Source organism: Rhinoderma darwinii, chromosome 8 (genome assembly GCF_050947455.1).
Source record: "Rhinoderma darwinii isolate aRhiDar2 chromosome 8, aRhiDar2.hap1, whole genome shotgun sequence".
NCBI lineage: Eukaryota > Metazoa > Chordata > Amphibia > Anura > Rhinodermatidae > Rhinoderma > Rhinoderma darwinii.
Window position 1 is genome coordinate 112,700,676 of NC_134694.1, and position 21,622 is coordinate 112,722,297.

Genomic DNA, 21,622 nt, shown 5'->3' on the forward strand with positions numbered 1-21,622 from the left:
CCTTTGAATGTACGCAAGACTGTTTGTATTCACTGAAAGCAAGCAAAGATCTTGAAAACGGTCAGGAATTGATAGACAAAGTATATTAGAATGTTGCAGAAGTTTATATACAAGAAATCAGGAACAACCTCTCCCCCCTTTAATTTGGACTGAATTCAGCTACGTCTATGAGCAGCTTCCTCTACCAGACACTATACACACAGCAGCCATACTTCATTTATTATGACACGACCTGAGACCATTCACTCCCGCTCAGCAGCCGTTATCATCATTTCCTGTTCCCAATGAGAATTCTCAGACCGTGTCGGGAATAAGTGACGCGTTACTACAAAAGAACTACATATCCCGACACGCATTGGTAGCAAGTAAACAAATCTCTGACGCTACGTGGTATTGTAGTCCAGTAATGACTAGCCTATCGTCAACGAGTGACGTAGAACTACACATACCGACGCACGTTGGACGCATCAACCAATCATAGCTCTGAAGCCACAGGAGAACCTTGGGAATTGTAGTTTAGTAATCACTATCCGAACTAACATTGAACAACTTAAAACTACATATCCCAAGTTACTAACCATCTATAACCTATCAAAGGCGCGGTGGCCAGAATGGAATTTCGGGAGTTGTAGTTTAGTTTAGCGGGTGATAGACGCGTGTGTAATTTAAACGCAACTACGAGTCCCAGAATTCTTTTCGAAAGCGTTAAATAAAAGAGCCAATAAGAGTACAGGATTGGTAAGCCGCCCACTCACATGGTCGGAGAAGGTAGGAGCTTTGTTTGGACTGCGCGTTAGTGTTACATGTGCGCAGTGTGTTATTATATATTAGCTTATCGGTCTATCTCATTAGTATATTATTACATACAGGGATATCAGCAGGTTTTTCACCGGCTTCCATACGGTTTTTGCCTCTCCGCACCTGATCTATGAAAATGTCTATTAAAAAGTGACCTTGGTGCCCATAGCAACCAGCGCGGCTTAGAAAATTAAAGCTGAGTGCTGATTGGTTGCCTTGGGCAACAAAGCTAGGTTGTTTCTATATATGGGGTGGTCACCAGTGCTGTGTACCCCGGCAGGTAGATGCCACTGTAATCACTGGCCATAGCCACGCCCCTTCTATCCCTGGGCGTGAGACTTGGAATGAACATTGGGGCAGATGTCAGGAGTTGTAGTTGCCCATAGCAGTGAATCAGGTTTCAGTTTCCCGAGACCCATGGAGAATGACGTTTGGTTGCTATGGGCAACTACTCTTCTTCCTTTGCGCTTATTTTGATACGTCTCCCCCACCGTTTCTTACATCTATAATACAGACTGGTAAACACGGGTACACTATGCCGTCTCAATCCTCAGCCAGAGAAAAAGCGGCTACAAAGAGCGTCTCCCACTCCGGAGGACCTGACATGTCTATGTATTACTAAATCAGCCCATTGTATTCTCTGGGAACTGTGTAATACTTCATTTCACCTGTGGTGGCGCTGCAGGGAATTTCAGTACTTGCTATCGGATTCCCCACGGATTATGGTCAATCGTGGAGGTCCCAGTGATCACCTTATCATGGGACCCTTCTAACAAAAAGTGGTTGTCCAAAGCGGACAACCCCGTTCAAAAAGCAGTCGCCCCAATCAGCAGGCAAAATCTCTACTTGCTGTCCGTGAACATTATGCGGTTCTTACAGGGAGCCATAACCTGACTGTAGACGTGAGCTGGAAGCCGTCCGTCACCAGGAACACTGTCAGTCCTCTCCTTATAATGTGCGATGGGTCTATGGGTTGGTTATACCGTATGTGAACGTATGAGGAGCTATTGACCCTTTTTATGCCTAATTTGACCATTTTAAAAGCGTTGAGGAAAAAAAAGAAGCGCGACGAAGAGAATCTTTTTTTTTTTTTTTTTTTTTTTTTGGAAATGATTAATGTAAATGACGCCAGCCATGACTTGGGGGAAGAGAAACATGTCTAACACGCCTAGAGTTAGGCCCCATGCACACGACAGTATATTTCATCCGTAATTACGGACCCATTCATTTCTATTGGCCACAGACACCTTTCTGTATTTTTACTGATGGGTGTCCGTGCTGAAAAAATTATAGAATCCGTCCTATTCTTGTCCGTAATTACGGTTTGGACTCTCCCTTAGAAGCCTATGGGCGCTTCCGTAAATATGCATGGGTATAGGGATGCATCGAAGGTCGATGCTGTTTCGATGCCGTGCCGTTATTTCATGTATTTCGATACTTAGCTGTGCGGCCGCACAGCTCAGTATAGTAACACATGAATGTATGAGAGCGGGGCTGCGGCTGGGTTATACAATCATTGCCGCGCTCCTGAGTCCTGAAAAGTGCGCGCGCAGTCAGCATGAGGTGATGCGGCCGGCGCTGCACCAATGATTGCCGGCACTGAAAACAGAACATGGCGGGCGCACTGCAAAACACCCCCATGTTATGTCTTCAGTGCCATTGAAGGACCCCAGGGCTGTCTGACCGCATATCCTGTTGTTAGGGCCTACTTATGTATGTCCTAACTGCCTGTGTACTATCCGTATATAGATATGTGCCTGTGTGCTATCAGTATATAGATGTGTGCCTGTGTGCTATCAGTATATAGATGTGTGCCTGTGTGCTATCAGTATATAGATATGTGCCTGTGTGCTATCAGTATATAGATATGTGCCTGTGTACTATCAGTATATAGATATGTGTACTATCAGTATATAGATATGTGTGCTATCAGTATATAGATATGTGCCTGTGTGCTATCAGTATATAGATATGTGCCTGTGTGCTATCAGTATATAGATATGTGCCTGTGTGCTATCAGTATATAGATATGTGCCTGCGTGCTATCAGTATATAGATATGTGCCTGTGTGCTATCAGTATATAGATATGTGCCTGTGTGCTATCAGTATATAGATATATGCCTGTGTGCTATCAGTATATAGATCTGTGTGCTATCAGTATATAGATATATGCCTGTGTACTATCAGTATATAGATATATGCCTGTGTACTATCAGTATATAGATATGTGCCTGTGTGCTATCAGTATATAGATATGTGCCTGTGTGCTATCAGTATATAGATATGTGCCTGTGTGCTATCAGTATATAGATGTGTGCTATCAGTATATAGATATGTGCCTGTGTGCTATCAGTATATAGATATGTGCCTGTGTGCTATCAGTATATAGATATGTGCCTGTGTGCTATCAGTATATAGATATGTGCCTGTGTGCTATCAGTATATAGATATGTGCCTGTGTGCTATCAGTATATAGATATGTGCCTGTGTACTATCAGTATATAGATATGTGTGCTATCAGTATATAGATCTGTGCCTGTGTGCTATCAGTATATAGATCTGTGCCTGTGTGCTCTCAGTATATAGATCTGTGCCTGTGTGCTATCAGTATATAGATCTGTGCCTGTGTGCTATCAGTATATAGATCTGTGCCTGTGTGCTATCAGTATATAGATCTGTGCCTGTGTGCTATCAGTATATAGATCTGTGCCTGTGTGCTATCAGTATATAGATCTGTGCCTGTGTGCTATCAGTATATAGATCTGTGCCTGTGTGCTATCAGTATATAGATATGTGCCTGTGTGCTATCAGTATATAGATATATGCCTGTGTGCTATCAGTATATAGATATATTCCTGTGTGCTATCAGTATATAGATATGTGCCTGTGTACTATCAGTATATAGATATGTGCCTGTGTGCTATCAGTATATAGATATGTGCCTGCGTGCTATCAGTATATAGATATGTGCCTGTGTGCTATCAGTATATAGATATGTGCCTGTGTACTATCAGTATATAGATATGTGCCTGTGTGCTATCAGTATATAGATATATGCCTGTGTGCTATCAGTATATAGATATGTGCTATCACTATATAGATATGTGCCTGTGTGCTATCAGTATATAGATATATGCCTGTGTGCTATCAGTATATAGATATATGCCTGTGTACTATCAGTATATAGATATGTGCCTGTGTGCTATCAGTATATAGATATGTGCCTGTGTGCTATCAGTATATAGATGTGTACTATCAGTATATAGATATGTGCCTGTGTGCTATCAGTATATAGATATGTGCCTGTGTGCTATCAGTATATAGATATATGCCTGTGTACTATCAGTATATAGATATGTGTGCTATCAGTATATAGATATGTGCCTGTGTGCTATCAGTATATAGATATGTGCTATCACTATATAGATATGTGCCTGTGTGCTATCAGTATATAGATGTGTGCCTGTGTGCTATCAGTATATAGATATGTGCCTGTGTGCTATCAGTATATAGATATGTGCCTGTGTGCTATCAGTATATAGATATGTGCCTGTGTGCTATCAGTATATAGATATGTGCTATCAGTATATAGATATGTGCCTGTGTGCTATCAGTATATAGATATGTGTGCTATCAGTATATAGATATGTGCCTGTGTGCTATCAGTATATAGATATGTGCCTGTGTGCTATCAGTATATAGATATATGCCTGTGTACTATCAGTGTATAGATATATGCCTGTGTGCTATCAGTATATAGATATGTGCCTGCGTGCTATCAGTATATAGATATGTGTGCTATCAGTATATAGATATGTGCCTGCGTGCTATCAGTATATAGATATGTGTACTATCAGTGTATAGATATATGCCTGTGTACTATCAGTATATAGATATGTGCCTGCGTGCTATCAGTATATAGATATATGCCTGTGTACTATCAGTGTATAGATATATGCCTGTGTGCTATCAGTATATAGATATGTGCCTGCGTGCTATCAGTATATAGATATGTGTGCTATCAGTATATAGATATGTGCCTGCGTGCTATCAGTATATAGATATGTGTACTATCAGTGTATAGATATATGCCTGTGTGCTATCAGTATATAGATATATGCCTGCGTGCTATCAGTATATAGATATGTGCCTGCGTGCTATCAGTATATAGATATGTGTGCTATCAGTATATAGATATGTGCCTGTGTGCTATCAGTATATAGATATGTGCCTGTGTGCTATCGGTATATAGATATGTGCCTGTGTGCTATCGGTATATAGATATGTGTGCTATCAGTATATAGATATGTACCTGTGTGCTATCAGCATATAGATATGTGTGCTATCAGTATATAGATATGTGCCTGCGTGCTATCAGTATATAGATATATGCCTGTGTGCTATCAGTATATAGATATGTGTGCTATCAGTATATAGATATGTGCCTGCGTGCTATCAGTATATAGATATGTGCCTGCGTGCTATCAGTATATAGATATGTGCCTGCGTGCTATCAGTATATAGATATGTGCCTGCGTGCTATCAGTATATAGATATGTGCCTGCGTGCTATCAGTATATAGATATGTGCCTGCGTGCTATCAGTATATAGATATGTGTGCTATCAGTATATAGATATGTGCCTGCGTGCTATCAGTGTATAGATATATGCCTGTGTGCTATCAGTATATAGATATGTGCCTGCGTGCTATCAGTATATAGATATGTGTGCTATCAGTATATAGATATGTGCCTGTGTGCTATCAGTATATAGATATGTGCCTGTGTGCTATCAGTATATAGATATGTGCCTGTGTGCTATCAGTATATAGATATGTGCCTGCGTGCTATCAGTATATAGATATGTGTGCTATCAGTATATAGATATGTGCCTGTGTGCTATCAGTATATAGATATGTGCCTGCGTGCTATCAGTATATAGATATGTGTGCTATCAGTATATAGATATGTGCCTGCGTGCTATCAGTATATAGATATGTGTACTATCAGTATATAGATATGTGCCTGTGTGCTATCAGTATATAGATATGTGCCTGCGTGCTATCAGTATATAGATATGTGTGCTATCAGTATATAGATATGTGCCTGTGTGCTATCAGTATATAGATATGTGCCTGTGTGCTATCAGTATATAGATATGTGCCTGCGTGCTATCAGTATATAGATATGTGTGCTATCAGTATATAGATATGTGCCTGTGTGCTATCAGTATATAGATATGTGCCTGTGTGCTATCAGTATATAGATATGTGCCTGTGTGCTATCAGTATATAGATATGTGTGCTATCAGTATATAGATATGTGTGCTATCAGTATATAGATATGTGTGCTATCAGTATATAGATATGTGTGCTATCAGTATATAGATATGTGTGCTATCAGTATATAGATATGTGTGCTATCAGTATATAGATATGTGTGCTATCAGTATATAGATATGTGTGCTATCAGTATATAGATATGTGTGCTATCAGTATATAGATATGTGTGCTATCAGTATATAGATATGTGTGCTATCAGTATATAGATATGTGTGCTATCAGTATATAGATATGTGTGCTATCAGTATATAGATATGTGTGCTATCAGTATATAGATATGTGCCTGTGTGCTATCAGTATATAGATATGTGCCTGTGTGCTATCAGTATATAGATATGTGCCTGTGTGCTATCAGTATATAGATATGTGCCTGTGTGCTATCAGTATATAGATATATGCCTGTGTGCTATCAGTATATAGATATGTGCCTGCGTGCTATCAGTATATAGATATATGCCTGCGTACTATCAGTATATAGATATGTGCCTGTGTACTATCAGTATATAGATATGTGCCTGCGTGCTATCAGTATATAGATATGTGTGCTATCAGTATATAGATATATGCCTGTGTACTATCAGTATATAGATATGTGCCTGTGTGCTATCAGTATATAGATATGTGCCTGTGTGCTATCAGTATATAGATGTGTGCCTGTGTGCTATCAGTATATAGATATGTGCCTGCGTGCTATCAGTATATAGATATGTGCCTGCGTGCTATCAGTATATAGATATGTGCCTGTGTACTATCAGTATATAGATATGTGCCTGTGTGCTATCAGTATATAGATATGTGTGCTATCAGTATATAGATATATGCCTGTGTACTATCAGTATATAGATATGTGCCTGTGTGCTATCAGTATATAGATATGTGCCTGCGTGCTATCAGTATATAGATATGTGCCTGTGTGCTATCAGTATATAGATATATGCCTGTGTACTATCAGTATATAGATATGTGCCTGTGTACTATCAGTATATAGATATGTGCCTGTGTGCGATCAGTATATAGATATGTGCCTGCGTACTATCAGTATATAGATATATGCCTGCGTACTATCAGTATATAGATATATGCCTGTGTACTATCAGTATATAGATATATGCCTGTGTACTATCAGTATATAGATATGTGCCTGTGTACTATCAGTATATAGATATATGCCTGTGTGCTATCAGTATATAGATATGTGCCTGTGTGCTATCAGTATATAGATATGTGCCTGTGTACTATCAGTATATAGATATGTGCCTGTGTGCTATCAGTATATAGATATGTGCCTGTGTACTATCAGTATATAGATATGTGCCTGTGTGCTATCAGTATATAGATATGTGTGCTATCAGTATATAGATATGTGCCTGCGTGCTATCAGTATATAGATATGTGCCTGCGTGCTATCAGTATATAGATATATGCCTGTGTGCTATCAGTATATAGATATGTGCCTGTGTGCTATCAGTATATAGATATGTGCCTGTGTGCTATCAGTATATAGATATGTGCCTGTGTACTATCAGTATATAGATATGTGCCTGTGTGCTATCAGTATATAGATATATGCCTGTGTGCTATCAGTATATAGATATGTGCCTGCGTGCTATCAGTATATAGATATGTGCCTGTGTGCTATCAGTATATAGATATGTGCCTGTGTGCTATCAGTATATAGATATATGCCTGTGTACTATCAGTATATAGATATGTGTGCTATCAGTATATAGATATGTGCCTGTGTGCTATCAGTATATAGATATGTGCCTGTGTACTATCAGTATATAGATATGTGCCTGTGTGCTATCAGTATATAGATATGTGCCTGTGTGCTATCAGTATATAGATATGTGCCTGTGTACTATCAGTATATAGATATGTGCCTGTGTGCTATCAGTATATAGATATGTGCCTGTGTACTATCAGTATATAGATATGTGCCTGTGTGCTATCAGTATATAGATCTGTGCCTGTGTACTATCAGTATATAGATATGTGCCTGTGTGCTATCAGTATATAGATCTGTGCCAGTACATGAAAGTTTAAAAGCAAAGTAATGTTAAATAAAAAAATCCACACACACCTTTTTTACAGTAAACATTAAAATAAGTCAATACATAAAATACACATATCCGGTATTGGCGCGGCCGTAATAACCGGCACAACAATTTTTTTTGCATCATTTATGACGTGTACGCTGTAAAAAAATAAAATAAAAACGCTTTCTATCACTTATTAATGTGAGGCGCGAGGTGCGATGAATTTAACCCCCATGTGCCTCACATTAATAGTAGTTAACCCCGTCATGTACCTCACACATTAACCCATTATGACTGAGAAACATGATGGGGTTAATTACTATTAATGTGAGGCACATGGAAGTTAAAGAGGCTCTGTCACCAGATTCTGAAACCCCTATCTCCTATTGCATGTGATCGGCGCTGCAATGTAGAGAACAGTAAAGTTTTTTGTTTTTTCTTTGAAAAACGATCATTTTTGGCCAAGTTATGAGCAATTTTATATTTATGCAAATGAGCCTTTCTAATGGACAACTGGGCATGTTTTCTCTTATTTCCAACTGGGGGTGTCTTGTGTTTTTAGTAACTGGGGGTGTCTTGTGTTTTTAGTAACTGGGCGTGTCTTGTGTTTTTAGTAACTGGGCGTGTCTTGTGTTTTTAAGTAACTGGGCGTGTCTTGTGTTTTTAGTAACTGGGCGTGTCTTGTGTTTTTAGTAACTGGGCGTGTCTTGTGTTTTTAGTAACTGGGCGTGTCTTGTGTTTTTAGTAACTGGGCGTGTCTTGTGTTTTTAGTAACTGGGCGTGTATTGTGTTTTTAGTAACTGGGCGTGTTTACTTCTTTCACTGCACAATCACACTGTGCTGTGGATCATGCTGGGCTGGAACAATGAGAAGTGCAGGACACGGATTGATTGGTCAGCGTCATACACTCCTCTGTACAACGCCCACTTGGTCATATAGTAAAACACGCCCAGTTGTCCATTGAGAAACTCATTAGCATAAATCTAAACTAGCTCATAACTTGCTCAAAAATGATTGTTTTTCAAAATAAAAACCACTGTTATCTACATTACAGCGCCAATCAGACGATGTAGGAGATAATCTGGTGACAGAGCCTCTTTAAATTCATCCTCACACCTCGCGCCTCACATCAGATCACATCATTTTATCGGTATCGAAGTCCAAATTCTGGTATCGTGACATCCCTAGACGGCTACGGATAAGCCATCAATAGCTGAAGGGTCAGAGTCCGACTCCGGGGACCCCCGCCGCTCTGCTGTTTTGAAGGGGCCGCGGCTTCCCCTTCATTTCTTCTTGTACACTGAATCGTCAACACGCAATTCGCGTCGATTCACAGGTATTGCAACCTTCCCTTATTCACTTCAATGTCTCCCACAGGCGGCTGCAATACCTGTGAACTGCCGCTAAATGTGTGTTGACGATTCAGTGCACAAGAAGAAATGAAGGGGAAGTCACGCTCTTATGAGTCCTGCGGCCCCTTCAAAACAGCTGATCGGCAGAGGTCCCGGGAGTCAGACCCCGACCCATCAGCTATTGATGGCCTATCCTGAGGATAGGCCACCAATTGTTACTGGCTGGAAAACCCCTTTAAAGTGGTTCTCCAGGCATTTTATATTGAAGGCCTAGACCTTAGTGGACAAACGCCGCGGCCTCTTCAATGTTTACCAGGCACATCGTCGTGCGCATCCCTAGTGGCTGTGCCTGAGATTGCAGTTCCAGTCCCATTTATGTGAATGGGACTGAACTGCGATCCCAGGCACAGCCGCTATGGATGTTTACGACGCTTCGCCTGGTAAACATTGAAGAGGCCGTGGCATTCATCGTTGCAGCCCCTTCAGTCAGCTGATTCCAGGGCTGCCTGGAGTCGGACCCGACCCACTGATAGGCCATAAATATAAAATGTCCGAAGAACCACTTTAAACCAAATATTTTTTTACATTTAGCGCAATTTGCTCCATTTCGCCGACTCTTCCGCAATGTTTCAACCGTTTGGTAGAATAATTGTGATCATTTAATTGGCGACAGTCAGGATGGACAGATTCTTTTTGTTTCTGCGGACAATGACCGCAGTCAACGACTATAATCATAATGTTTGCGTGTTTTGTTTCTAGGGCGCTAAAGGAGCCACATCTATTTGGAGATGATGGAGAAGGCAGAAGCAGTATTCAATCACGCCTTGGAGATTATCTGTCTCTTGACTGTAGAGGTGAGGCTCTATGTGAACGACTAATTCATAGCCGTGATCAAGTGCACATTGTTTTTAAAGGAACGCTACTCTGTTATGCCTAGTGCAGAGCCAGAGGGGGCGGAGCATGACACAGGAATACAAAAAATACCAGTCATGCAAAAAAATAAAAATGGAGTATATACACTTAGGATGAATTGAGCTGTTCGTGTTCTACCAAGATGAAAACATTCCCTTTTTGTGTACTAAAAATACTTTTTTTATTTTTTATATACCTGTCAATGAAACTTCCCGTGCAAACTTCAGAGAGTTTGCCGGCTGCTGATGCTTAATGAATGTGTGAGGTGATAAATTAAAGTTTTCTCCGCTTCAGAAATAGATCAGGATATGATTTAATTTACTAAATATAACTCAGCTGCTGATGTGTTCTTGAGATCATGCTGAGACTTCCTGCTGTGCTAGAGGCCGAGAGAGCTGCTCCATTCTGTGTCCAGGCACAGGGCTTTTCACACGGTTGCTGCAGAGGTTTCACACTATTTTACTAGTTTGTGTGTGGTGGTGAGGGCTTTTAGGATCTTCAGGGTAGATGAGACACCTAGTCATGAAATACTGCTCTGTCTAATAAGACTTCTTTCTTTAGGACCACGTTGTTGTGAAGAGAGAGGCTGATGGAAACAAGTGCAGTTACAACCTTTGTGCTGCGGACGTTCATGATGAAATCCTGGACTCTTCAGCGAAGCATCCAGATCTTTCCTTCACCCTACTCGGAATACAGGACCGAAATCAGAAGAAGATCCTAGATCTTGCTAATAAGATTATCCAACTTTTGACATGTGAGGTGGGGAGAGGATTCCAAAAGGCCATTTAAAGGGGTTGTCTAGCCAGGACAACCCATGTCCAAATACATCCGCCACTACCATCGCCCATCCTCCATCCAGTAATCAGCTGTTATCACTTAATGAACATGCTGATACCTGTAATCAATGTATTCCACAACGCCCGTTGATATCACGTAGTATATGCTCTTGCCGGGTCCTTGAGGAGGAATAATAGACCGTGGTCCATCTCCTTATACCCCAATAGGCCATATGGACAGAGGTTATTCTGAATGGACAATCCCTTTAAATATCCATTCTTTGGCCTCCTGCTGTATGAACAGTTTGTTACTTCTATTACAGGTGCCATTAAAATGTGAGGATGTTGCAGTCTATTTCTCCAAGGATGAATGGGAATATCTGGAAGGTCATGGAGAACAATATAACTTCATGCCAATGGATGACGCCAAAGGTATAATGGAGTCCATGAATAAGTTCTATACCATAAGTCTTCAGGGAAACTGTTGTGGAGAAAAACTTCATTTAAAGGGGTTGTCCATCCCTACGTATCTCTGATGGACACCTATATAGAAATGATGGTCAAGCCATTCTTCTCTAGCAGTAATGCTTCACCAGATTAGAGTTAGAGAGATCACTATAGTGAAGTGTTGTTGACTTAACCTGTTCTGTTCCTTATTCTTTTACAGAAGAACCTCTTCCCATGAACGCCCAGGACATTGACCAGTGGAGCCTTGTCCAGCACCGGATTAAAGAAGAGCCAGATGATGGAGATGTTGAGGGTATGGATCAAACACTGGCCTTCAAGAAAGGGTGGAGATACCTGATAGTTCATAGTGGAAAGGATAACATAGGTTGTTTAGTTTTCAGATACTTTTAAGAAAATGGGGTTCCTTTTTAGTATCTCCATCTATTAGCCAGAGCAGAGAGTGGCTACAAAGAGTGTCCCTACCTCTGGAGGACCCGACATTTCCAAGAATTCTACACACAGTCCATTGATTTCTATTCGAACAGTGTAACACTTCATTTCCCCTGTGGTCAGCTGGGTGGGACTTCAACCCCATATGAGGGGAGGAGGGTCCTCTACAGGGTCTGCTGGTCATGCTGCGTCAAAGTTTGAATTAGCTGAGATATATATCCAGCGAAGTAGCTCCATCAAATGCCATCAATGTTCTCCTCTCCTTTCTAGAAGTTCAGCCTTCAGTTGGGTGGATCTCCTCATGTCATGTGAAGTCCGAGCCTAGAGACGGCTCTGATGAGGACACGGTGGACACAATCCACACCGGTAAGATCACGTTTTACTGAAGGAATGTAAGGAACATTGAAGTGGTGCACTCCTCATGCGACTAAATTACTATGGTGACTATTTGTATATGTTACTATTTTAGATAATTGTTTACCTAAAAAACTATTTTTCTATTCGCCTTCAGGTTCTCCCCAATTTCTCTCTTCTACCTTAAGTCACATCGCAATGGAACCTGATAAACCCGACGACGTCCAGCTTCCTGCACTAGGTAAGGTGACCATTCTGGTACGAGGTTCGATATGGCCATAGTTAGGAGTATAAGAAGGGTAGAAGATGTTCACTGGGCCATGTAACATGGGAAATGAGATCATAGAATAGTTCAAAAGTCTTGTCCACTTTGGATAACCCTTTATGATAAGTCGTATGACGATAAGCTTTTCATTGGATGTTCTTGCTGCTGGGGACGATCGGTGATCAGCTGTAATCTGTAGGGGGAACTGGCAGCAAGTGTTCAATTTCCCTACAGCACCACCACAGGGGATATGTAGCATTACATGATGGGTCCTCCACAGCTGAGTGATCTCTTTTAGGAGATCCTCTTTTATTGATCAGATCCCCCTATAAGCTGGAGGTCTCTGTCAAAATAAGCCCCTCATAATAGGGACAAATGGCAGTGGAGGAAACTGTTTCATCACCTTTTGTATGTATTTTTGGTTTTACCACTAGAAAATGACTTTATCAACGATCAGACTATGAAGTCGGAAATTCTCTACCAGTTAACGGTCACTAATAAAAGATGTCGAAAATCCAGATCAGTGGGGAAGACAAGTCCGTGTAAACCGTGCGGGAAAAAAATCTACGGCAAGAAAGCCCTCAGCAGACACATGACAACTCACAAGAGGGAAAAAGGATTTCCATGCGATATCTGCGGGAAAAGGTTTTCCTCCAGATACAATGTGGTGACCCACACAAGGATCCACACGGGAGAAAGACCATTCTCCTGCACAGAGTGTGGACGGAAGTTTACCAACCATTCCCATCTCGTGCTCCACCAGGTGGTCCACACCAGAGAGAAGCCATTTACGTGTCCCGTTTGTGGGAAAGGCTTCACTAGGCAATCCAGTGTCGTCAAGCACTCTGGTATCCATGCAGAGACGAAGCCACATGTGTGCAAGGAGTGCGGCAAGAGTTACTGCCAGTATGCAAACTTGGTGGTCCACCAGCGCTTGCACTCTGGAGAGAAGCCCTACACCTGCAAACATTGCCAAATGGGGTTTATTTGTAAAGCCACTATGCTAAGGCATGAATTGACACACACGGGGGAGAAGCCATTCCCCTGTCCCCGATGCGATAAACGTTTCACTATCAACTCCATGCTCAACAAGCACAAACGTAAAGTCCACGCTGAAGAGTTGAGGAAGTAGTGGCAGACCGGCGGTAGAATCGGGCAGAGCATGTACAGTTTTCCATTAGCATGGAGAAGACGTTTGGCCTTGACATGGTATTAGGTGTCATGACTGCTTTTTCTCCTAGAAGAGGAAAACCGGAGATTCCAGAGTGCAGAAGACCTAATCTGTTCATCTGTAGTCTAGAACTTCTTGTAAACATCTGGGGAGAGAGAGAGACTATGAACAGGCTTATGGATTTTCTCGACCAAGAGAGTTCTACAGCATTGGTGGCCTACTGGCAGTCCAGAGGCCATACGTGAAGTTCCTGTGTGGCTGGATGGTACTGTGACTATCTTGACAAGCCACATAACGATGTATCCAAGGTCTGGGATGCATAAACACTTCTGGTGGAGCTTTCATCTCATCGTGTTCCTGGATGCTTCTCCAGCAGGGTAGCCACATGAAAAACTTTAAGGGAGCAGTCACACGTGGCTTGACTTTCCGCAGCATAAAAATACACTGCAGAAAAATTCAACGTAGGCCTATGGGGAAAAAATGTTCCGCAACTCAGACAGATTTCTCTAGTTCTTGCGTTGTGGAATATTCTTCCATAGGCATACATTGTATAATACAAGCAAGTAAGCCATGTGTGACTGCCCCCTAAAGGACCCTGTGTACGAAATCTGCGGGGTGGGGGGCAAAAGTCTCTATGAACCAATCACTGTTCTCCTGTTTTCGTTGTATTAAATTCTGTTCTAAAAGCATAAAATAAAATGAAGTATAATCAATTTGTGTTGACGTGAGGGTCATCGAGGTGTGAAATGGAGACGTTGGGAGTTTAGTAACGAAAGTTTGTCAATCCAAGACGAGCTACAGCGACCTCCAGTGGTTCTTTAGGTAATGAGGTCATTTTCCGAGTAAGGACTTATTTACATGAGCGTGTTAAACGTCCGTGTGACGGCCGTACCACGGACCTTTGTAATTCAATGTGGCCATTCACACAGCCGTTTCAGCGGTCCGTGGGAAAATAGGACATGTCCGTTCTTTTCACGCATCCCTCCATAGACTGATCTATGTCGTTTTTCACATCCGAGGTGCGCAACGCTCGTGTAAATAAGGCCTAATAGTAATGGCTTCCTGCCCTGCTTGTCAGGGAAGGAGCAGAGCCTCTGTAGTAACCTGATAGTATAGCTGAGGAGACTCTTTCCCAGCATGTTCGGACTGTAATGGCTCCTGACCACAGATATGCATGTGCATTATCATTTCATTGGTTTCCAAGGACTATGGATGTCGCATACCGTACAAGTCTACTCCGAATCACAAGTTACCGATCTGCAGGGAAAGAAAGAAGTAACTATATTGTCAGCTGCCAGAGGGGGAAAGGAAATGGATTTTGGTCAGAGCCCCTCCCCCAGCAGCACAGATTAGCAGCAGCACCAAGGGGGACACAGGGAATTAAATAAAGATAAGATACACTATACGGACAAAAGTACTGGGACACCTACAGGAGCTTTTATGACATCCCATTCTAAATCCATAGCTATTAATATATTCGTCCGTCCCCGTCCCCATTTACAGTAAAACAGCTTCTGCTCTTTTAAGAAGATTTTGGGGTGTCTGTGGGAGTGCATTTGTGAGGTCAGACTGATGTTGGGGGAGGGGGCCTGGCTCGTAATCTCCGTTCTAGTTCATCCCAAAGGTGTTGGGTGGGGTTGAGGTCAGGGCTCTGTGCGGCCAGCCAAGTTCTTCCACACCAAACTCACCCAACCAGCCATGTCTTTATGGACCTTGTGCACTGCGGCAGTCATGCTGGAACAGAAAAGGGTCGAACCCCAAACTGTTCCCACAAAGTTGGAAGCTAGAATTGTCCAAAACGTCTTCTGTGCTGAAGTATTAACATTTCCCTTCACTGGAACTAAGGGGGGGACGACCCCTGAAAAACAACCCGATCGCATTATCCCTCCTCCATCTAACGTACAGCCGGCACAATGCAGTCAGGCAGGTAACGTTCTGGCATTCAGCAAACCCAGACTCCTCCATCAGACCGCCAGATAGAGAAGCGTCACTCTACAGAAAACGTTTCCACTGCTCCAGAGTCCAGTGGCGACTTTACACCCCTCCAGGTGACGCTTGTGCTTGGTGATGTAAGGCTGGCGTGCGGCTGCTCGGCCCCCATGCCATGAAGCTCCGGGGCACAGTTTTTGTGCAGATGTTAATATCAGAGGAGGTCTGTACTCTGCAGTTATTTAGTCAGCAGAGCGTTGGCAAGTTTTATGTACTATATGCCTCCGCTCTATAACTTTACATGGTCTACACTTCATGGCTGAGTTGTTGTCCTGGTATAATACGGGCACCGTCGCTTTCAGCGGATATGTTTGGGCCGTCCCCTTCGTGGTTCCCTAATTTTAGGTCCTTGATAAATCGCCTCTTGAAACAGAAGAAATGTTCTCCTCTGATCCGCACAACTGCATATTTTTCATTTCCTGACTTATTGGAGCCATAACTAATTTTATTTTTCATAGACGTAGCGGTATGAGGGCTGGTTTGTTGCGGGACGAGCTGTAGTTATTATTGGTACCATTTTGGGGTACATGTGACTTTTTGATCACCTTTTATCCTATTTTTTGGGATGCCAGGTAAACAAAAAAACCGCAATTCTGGCATAGTTTTTTTTTAGGTTTTTTTTATACAGCGTTCACCCCGCGTTATAAATAACATATTAACTTTATTCTGCGGGTCAGTACGATTCCGGCGATACCTAATTTATAGAACTCTTTTATGTTTTACAACTTTTTGCACAATAAAATTACTTTTGTAAAAAGAATGTTTTTTTTCTGTCGCCAAGTTGTGAGAACCATAAACTTTTTTTATTTTTTTGTCGACGGAGGTGTATGAGGGCTTGTTTTTTGCGAGACGAGCAATAGTTTTTATAGGTGTCATTTTTGGATACGTGCGACTTTTTTTATTCCAATATTTGTAGGGCAAAGTGACCAAAAAACAGAAACTCTGGTATAGTTTCTTTAAGGTTTTTTTTACGCTGTTCACCGCTTGCAGTAAATAATATAATATTTTGATACCTCAGCTCGTTATGGTCGTGGCGATACCAAATACGTATGGTTTATTATTTTTTTCAATAATAAAGGACTTGATAAGCGAAAAAGGGCGATTGTGTTTTATTTTATTAGTTGAAACTTTTATTGTTTTCAAACTTTTTTATTTTTTTTGCCTTTTTTTTATTTTTATACTTTTTTTCTAGTCCCACTAGGGGACTTGAAGGTCCAACTGTCTGATGATTTTTTTTCTAATACATTGCACTACCTACATAGTGCAATATTAAATCTGTCAGTTATTCACTGACAGCAAGCCGATTAGGCTTCGCCTCCCAGCGGGACCTAATCGGCTTCCGTAATGGCAGAGCAGGAGGCCATTGTGTCTCCTGTTGCCATAGCAGCAGTCGCCAGTCCTGATTGCCTGTCAGGGCTGGCGATTTGCTAGCAACGGCTAAGATGCAGCAATTGCTTTCTATTGCTGCATCAAAGGGGTTAATGGCGGGGATCGGCGCTAGCTCCGGTTCCTGCCCTTACAGGTGGATGTCAGCTGTAACATACAGCTGACTTCCACCGCTGACGACGCCTGATCAGCTCCTGAGCCGGCGGCTACGGAAGCCGATCAGGCTCTGCCGCCGGGCGGATCTTGACCGGCTTCTGTGCTAGGCAGATCGGGAGGCCAATTTGAGAGAGTTCCATTTACCTTAATCTTAGCACTAGGAGACTTGTAGAGGGAGAAAATGGCCCCAATAAACATCTGAGGAAACCAAAATTTCTGTAAGGTGGCTTCAAGAAATGGCCAACTGACCCTGTCAAATGCCTTCTCGGGATCTGTACCGAGAAGAACCAATGGAATGCCCTTAGATTTGGCAAATTCAATGAGTCTAATGACCCGGCCGTTATCTTTACCCTGTCTGTTCTTAACAAAGCCTTTTTGGTCACCCCCTATCAACACAAGCAGTATATGACATTCTAGAAGCGAGGGCCTTGCCCCACCACTTAAATAGGCTCTGTCACCAGATTTTGCAACCCCTATCTCCTATTGCAGCAGATCGGCGCTGCAATGTAGATTACAGTAACATTTTTGTTTTTTTTAAAACGAGCATTTTTGGCCAAGTTATGACCATTTTTATATTTATGCAAATGAGGCTTGCAAAAGTACAACTGGGCGTGTCTTGTGTGTGTACATCTGGGCGTGTTTACTTCTTTTACTAGCTGGGCGTTGTGAATGGGAGTGTATGATGCTGACGAATCAGCATCATCCACTTCTCTTCGTTACCACCCAGCTTCTGGCAGTGCACAGACACACAGCGTGTTCTCGAGAGATGACGCTGTGACGTCACTTCCTGCCCCAGGTCCTGCATCGTGTCGGACGAGCGAGGACACATCGGCACCAGAGGCTACAGATGATTCTGCAGCAGCATCGGCGTTTGCAGGTAAGTCGATGTAGCCTCTGTCGCCTGGTGCCGATGTGTCCTCGCTCGTCCGACACGATGCAGGACCTGGGGCAGGAAGTGACGTCACAGCGTGATCTCTCGAGAACACGCTGTGTGTCTGTGCACTGCCAGAAGCTGGGTGGTAACGAAGAGAAGTGGATGATGCTGATTCGTCAGCATCATACACTTCTATTCACAACGCCCAGCTAGTCAAAGAAGTAAACACGCCCAGATGTACACACACAAGACACGCCCAGTTGTACTTAAGAAAGCCTCATTTGCATAAATATAAAAATGGTCATAACTTGGCCAAAAATGCTCGTTTTTGAAAAAAAAACAAACACGTTCCTGTAATCTACATTGCAGCGCCGATCTGCTGCAATAGGAGATAGGGGGTTGCAAAATCTGGTGACAGAGCCTATTTAATGTCAGTGTTAAGCAAGGATATCGGCCTATAACGACCACATAGAGTGGGATCTTTCCCCTCTTTGGGCAAAATCGTTATATGTGCTTCAAGGGACTGTTTAGTAAGTGAGCAGTTGGTAAATAAGGAGTTACACATGGCAGTGAAGTGTGGGGAGTAGTATAGATTTAAAAGATTTATAATATCCAATTGGGAAACCATCGGGACCAGGGCTTTTCCCCGTAGGGATAGTAAAGAACACTTTCTCCAATTCGGACTCCGAGAAGGGGCGTAGCAGCAGCTCTATGGCCTCGCCATCTAATGTTGGTAGGTCGATAGAGTTTAGAAATGATGTCATAAGCCCTGTGTCTGGAATATTAGGGTATGTTCACATGCTAGGGCTGAAATGACAGCCTGTTTTCAGAAGAAAACAGCTGCCTCGTTTCAGCCGTAAATGCTCCTCCTCGTAATATACGAGGCGTCTGTGACGCTCGTATATCTTGAGCTGCTCTTCATTGAGTTCAATGAAGAACGGCTCAAATTACGTGGCAAAGAAGTGCCCTGCACTTCTTTGCCGAGGCAGTCCATTTACGCGTCGTCGTTTGACAGCTGTCAAACGACGACGCGTAAATGACAGGTCGTCGGCACAGTACGTCGGCAAACCCATTCAAATGAATGGGCAGATGTTTGCCGACGTATTGTAGCCCTATTTTCAGGCGTAAATCGAGGCATAATACGCCTCGTTTACGCCTGAAAATAGGTCGTGTGAACCCAGCCTTACTCAAACCATAGGTGGCTTGATCTTTAATGTTATAAAGATCCTGATTGCCTGAAGGCCTCTGCTATGTGGTTAGTATCTGTAACCAAGCTCCGTCCAGAAGTCTTTATCTCCGAGATAAAGGTATGTCCGCGCTGCTTACGTATCAGAGCTGACATCATCTTATTACCTCTATCACCATCTGCATATTGTTTAAACTTCAAAATTGGAAGCATTTTAGCCGACTGAACATTTAGAACATCTTTAACTCCATCTCGGAGATCAGACATGTCCTTCAAAGAAGAAGCAGTCTTAGTCTTCTTATGCGTCCCCTCTAGGCAAGAAATCTGGGCAAACAATCCAGAGTTTTGGTCCTCTGTTTTTTCAAATTTTTTCACCCATTCTTAGCAGCAGCACCAGGGGGGACACAGGGAACAACGAAAGATGAGAAAAGTAGAGCTAGAAACACTACAAAATACATAACAAAAAAACTATTTAAATCTGGATTTTTGGTATGAAAAATACTCCTGGCATAACTTTTTTAGCCCACGGGCTCAAATTTGTAAAACCCAGAAAACTCCACTTAAAGGGGACCTCCGATTATTGCTATAAACTTTCAGGCAGAGACGTTCCTTATAATGCTGCATCAAAACACCATAGTTGTGTAAGAAAACAAACCCTACTAACACGTTACCTGATCTTTCCAGAGCTTCACAACACAAAATTCGGGGGGAAACTTGACAGCGGAGAGACTTATAAATCTAGAGCAACAGAGAAGCGCAGGGGTTGCCGATAACTACCACTTAGGTGACTACTTTAGTTTCCAGAGGGTGTCTGTGATATAAGGGCTGTATGATTGGTTGCCATTGACATCACCTCCAACCCACCTGTCTTTGCACTATTTTTAATAAATTGCCATCAGGGAATGGAGGAGAGAGCAGGGACTACGTCTCTATATGAAGCCTGGGTGACTGAGATGATCGTGCTCCTGATCCCATCTACAAGAGGAAAAGGAGGTCAGAAGCATAACTGGCGTCTGTAGGAAGAAACAAAGATTTAATTTCTGCGCTGAGATGTGCTTTGTTTATTGGACCTTTGCATACAAAAAGTCTAAGTTTTACAAAAAGATATGAGAAATTTTGATTGTATAGATTTCATACAATTACAAAAAGCAAACGCAAATGCCCAAATCTTCCTTCTACTGGACCCCTCCCCCGTCCATATAATGCAATGATACAGTATGTAACTCACAATCCAAAATACAGTCCAAACGGCAGATATTTCACATAATTGGGATATCTGTAGACGCAAAATAAATAATATCCAAACCTGGAGCATCAGGCACCTGTCAGTCACATATCACAACATACTGAGGCTACTGACCGCTCCAAATCCCCCATGTAGCCACAGTTAAAGGCTATGAAAACCCTTCAGGCCATGTTTTATGTATGTAATTTGTGATACTAATCACTTTTATTAAAAATGTTGCATCATATGCTGTTCTGCAGCTTCTACGTATCCACTGTACATAGAAGCTGCAGAACGGAAACTAAGCAAAAGCTTTAAAAAAAAAAAAATTTTTTTAAAAAGTGATTAGTATCAAACATACATTCCGTCCACTACAAAAAAAATTAAACTTTGCACCAAAAAGTTTTCCATAAATTGTTGCTGTCCGCAGCTGCCACAAGGGGGAGCTCACTGGATAAAGACCTGTACAGCTCCCGTTGAGCTCTATAATAAGTATGCAGTGAGCTCCCCCTAGTGGTTGCTTCAGGCAGCCAGAATTTCATCATTCAGTTATATAGCTGTGTGAAGGGAAGAAGAAAAACAGGAGGAGACGTTATAATTACCAAGAAAAACTGTTTCTATCCCACTGTTTTTATAAGAATATCATGTTCAATCCATTATCTGGCTGCTGCAGTACCAAAAAAATGTGTATGTATGAGTGTACCCCCAATAAATTCTCCAGGAATAGAAGAACTACTTACTACTCCATGAGAGCTGCATAAAACCCCAAAATAACAACAAGCAAGTATGAACATACACTCTCCTTTCTGCTGTAGCCAGTGGTATAATCCTGCCTATTATACCAGCAAGCATGTGAGCGCACTCTAGTGGTCAGCGTGAGAACTGCAATATTGCAAAATT

The 21,622-nt window shown here is 42.2% G+C and overlaps 1 protein-coding gene across 3 annotated transcripts; it reads left to right on the plus strand.

The window, feature by feature from the left end:
• Positions 1–550: 550 nt before the first annotated feature.
• Positions 551–14,619, plus strand: LOC142658878 (uncharacterized). Of its 3 annotated transcripts, none has more exons than XM_075834490.1 (8): positions 551–768; positions 10,291–10,385; positions 11,005–11,202; positions 11,543–11,651; positions 11,887–11,979; positions 12,387–12,482; positions 12,628–12,711; positions 13,170–14,619. In XM_075834490.1, exons 2-8 carry the CDS (start codon positions 10,320–10,322, stop codon positions 13,865–13,867), a joined length of 1,344 nt encoding a protein of 447 aa, XP_075690605.1. In that variant the 5' UTR covers positions 551–768; positions 10,291–10,319; the 3' UTR covers positions 13,868–14,619. The 3 variants fall into 3 exon arrangements, with proteins under 3 accessions (XP_075690605.1, XP_075690606.1, XP_075690607.1); XM_075834491.1 differs by lacking the exon at positions 551–768 and adding an exon at positions 782–805; XM_075834492.1 differs by lacking the exon at positions 551–768 and adding an exon at positions 1,198–1,316.
• Positions 14,620–21,622: the final 7,003 nt, after the last annotated feature.

Bases quoted from the DNA above. Each gene is read 5' to 3' on its own strand.
- LOC142658878 (XM_075834490.1), top strand. From the start codon at position 10,320: ATGATGGAGAAGGCAGAAGCAGTATTCAATCACGCCTTGGAGATTATC. The intron at 11,203-11,542 runs GTGGGGAGAGGA...CTTCTATTACAG, and splicing joins TCCAACTTTTGACATGTGAG to GTGCCATTAAAATGTGAGGA. The intron at 11,652-11,886 runs GTATAATGGAGT...ATTCTTTTACAG, and splicing joins GCCAATGGATGACGCCAAAG to AAGAACCTCTTCCCATGAAC.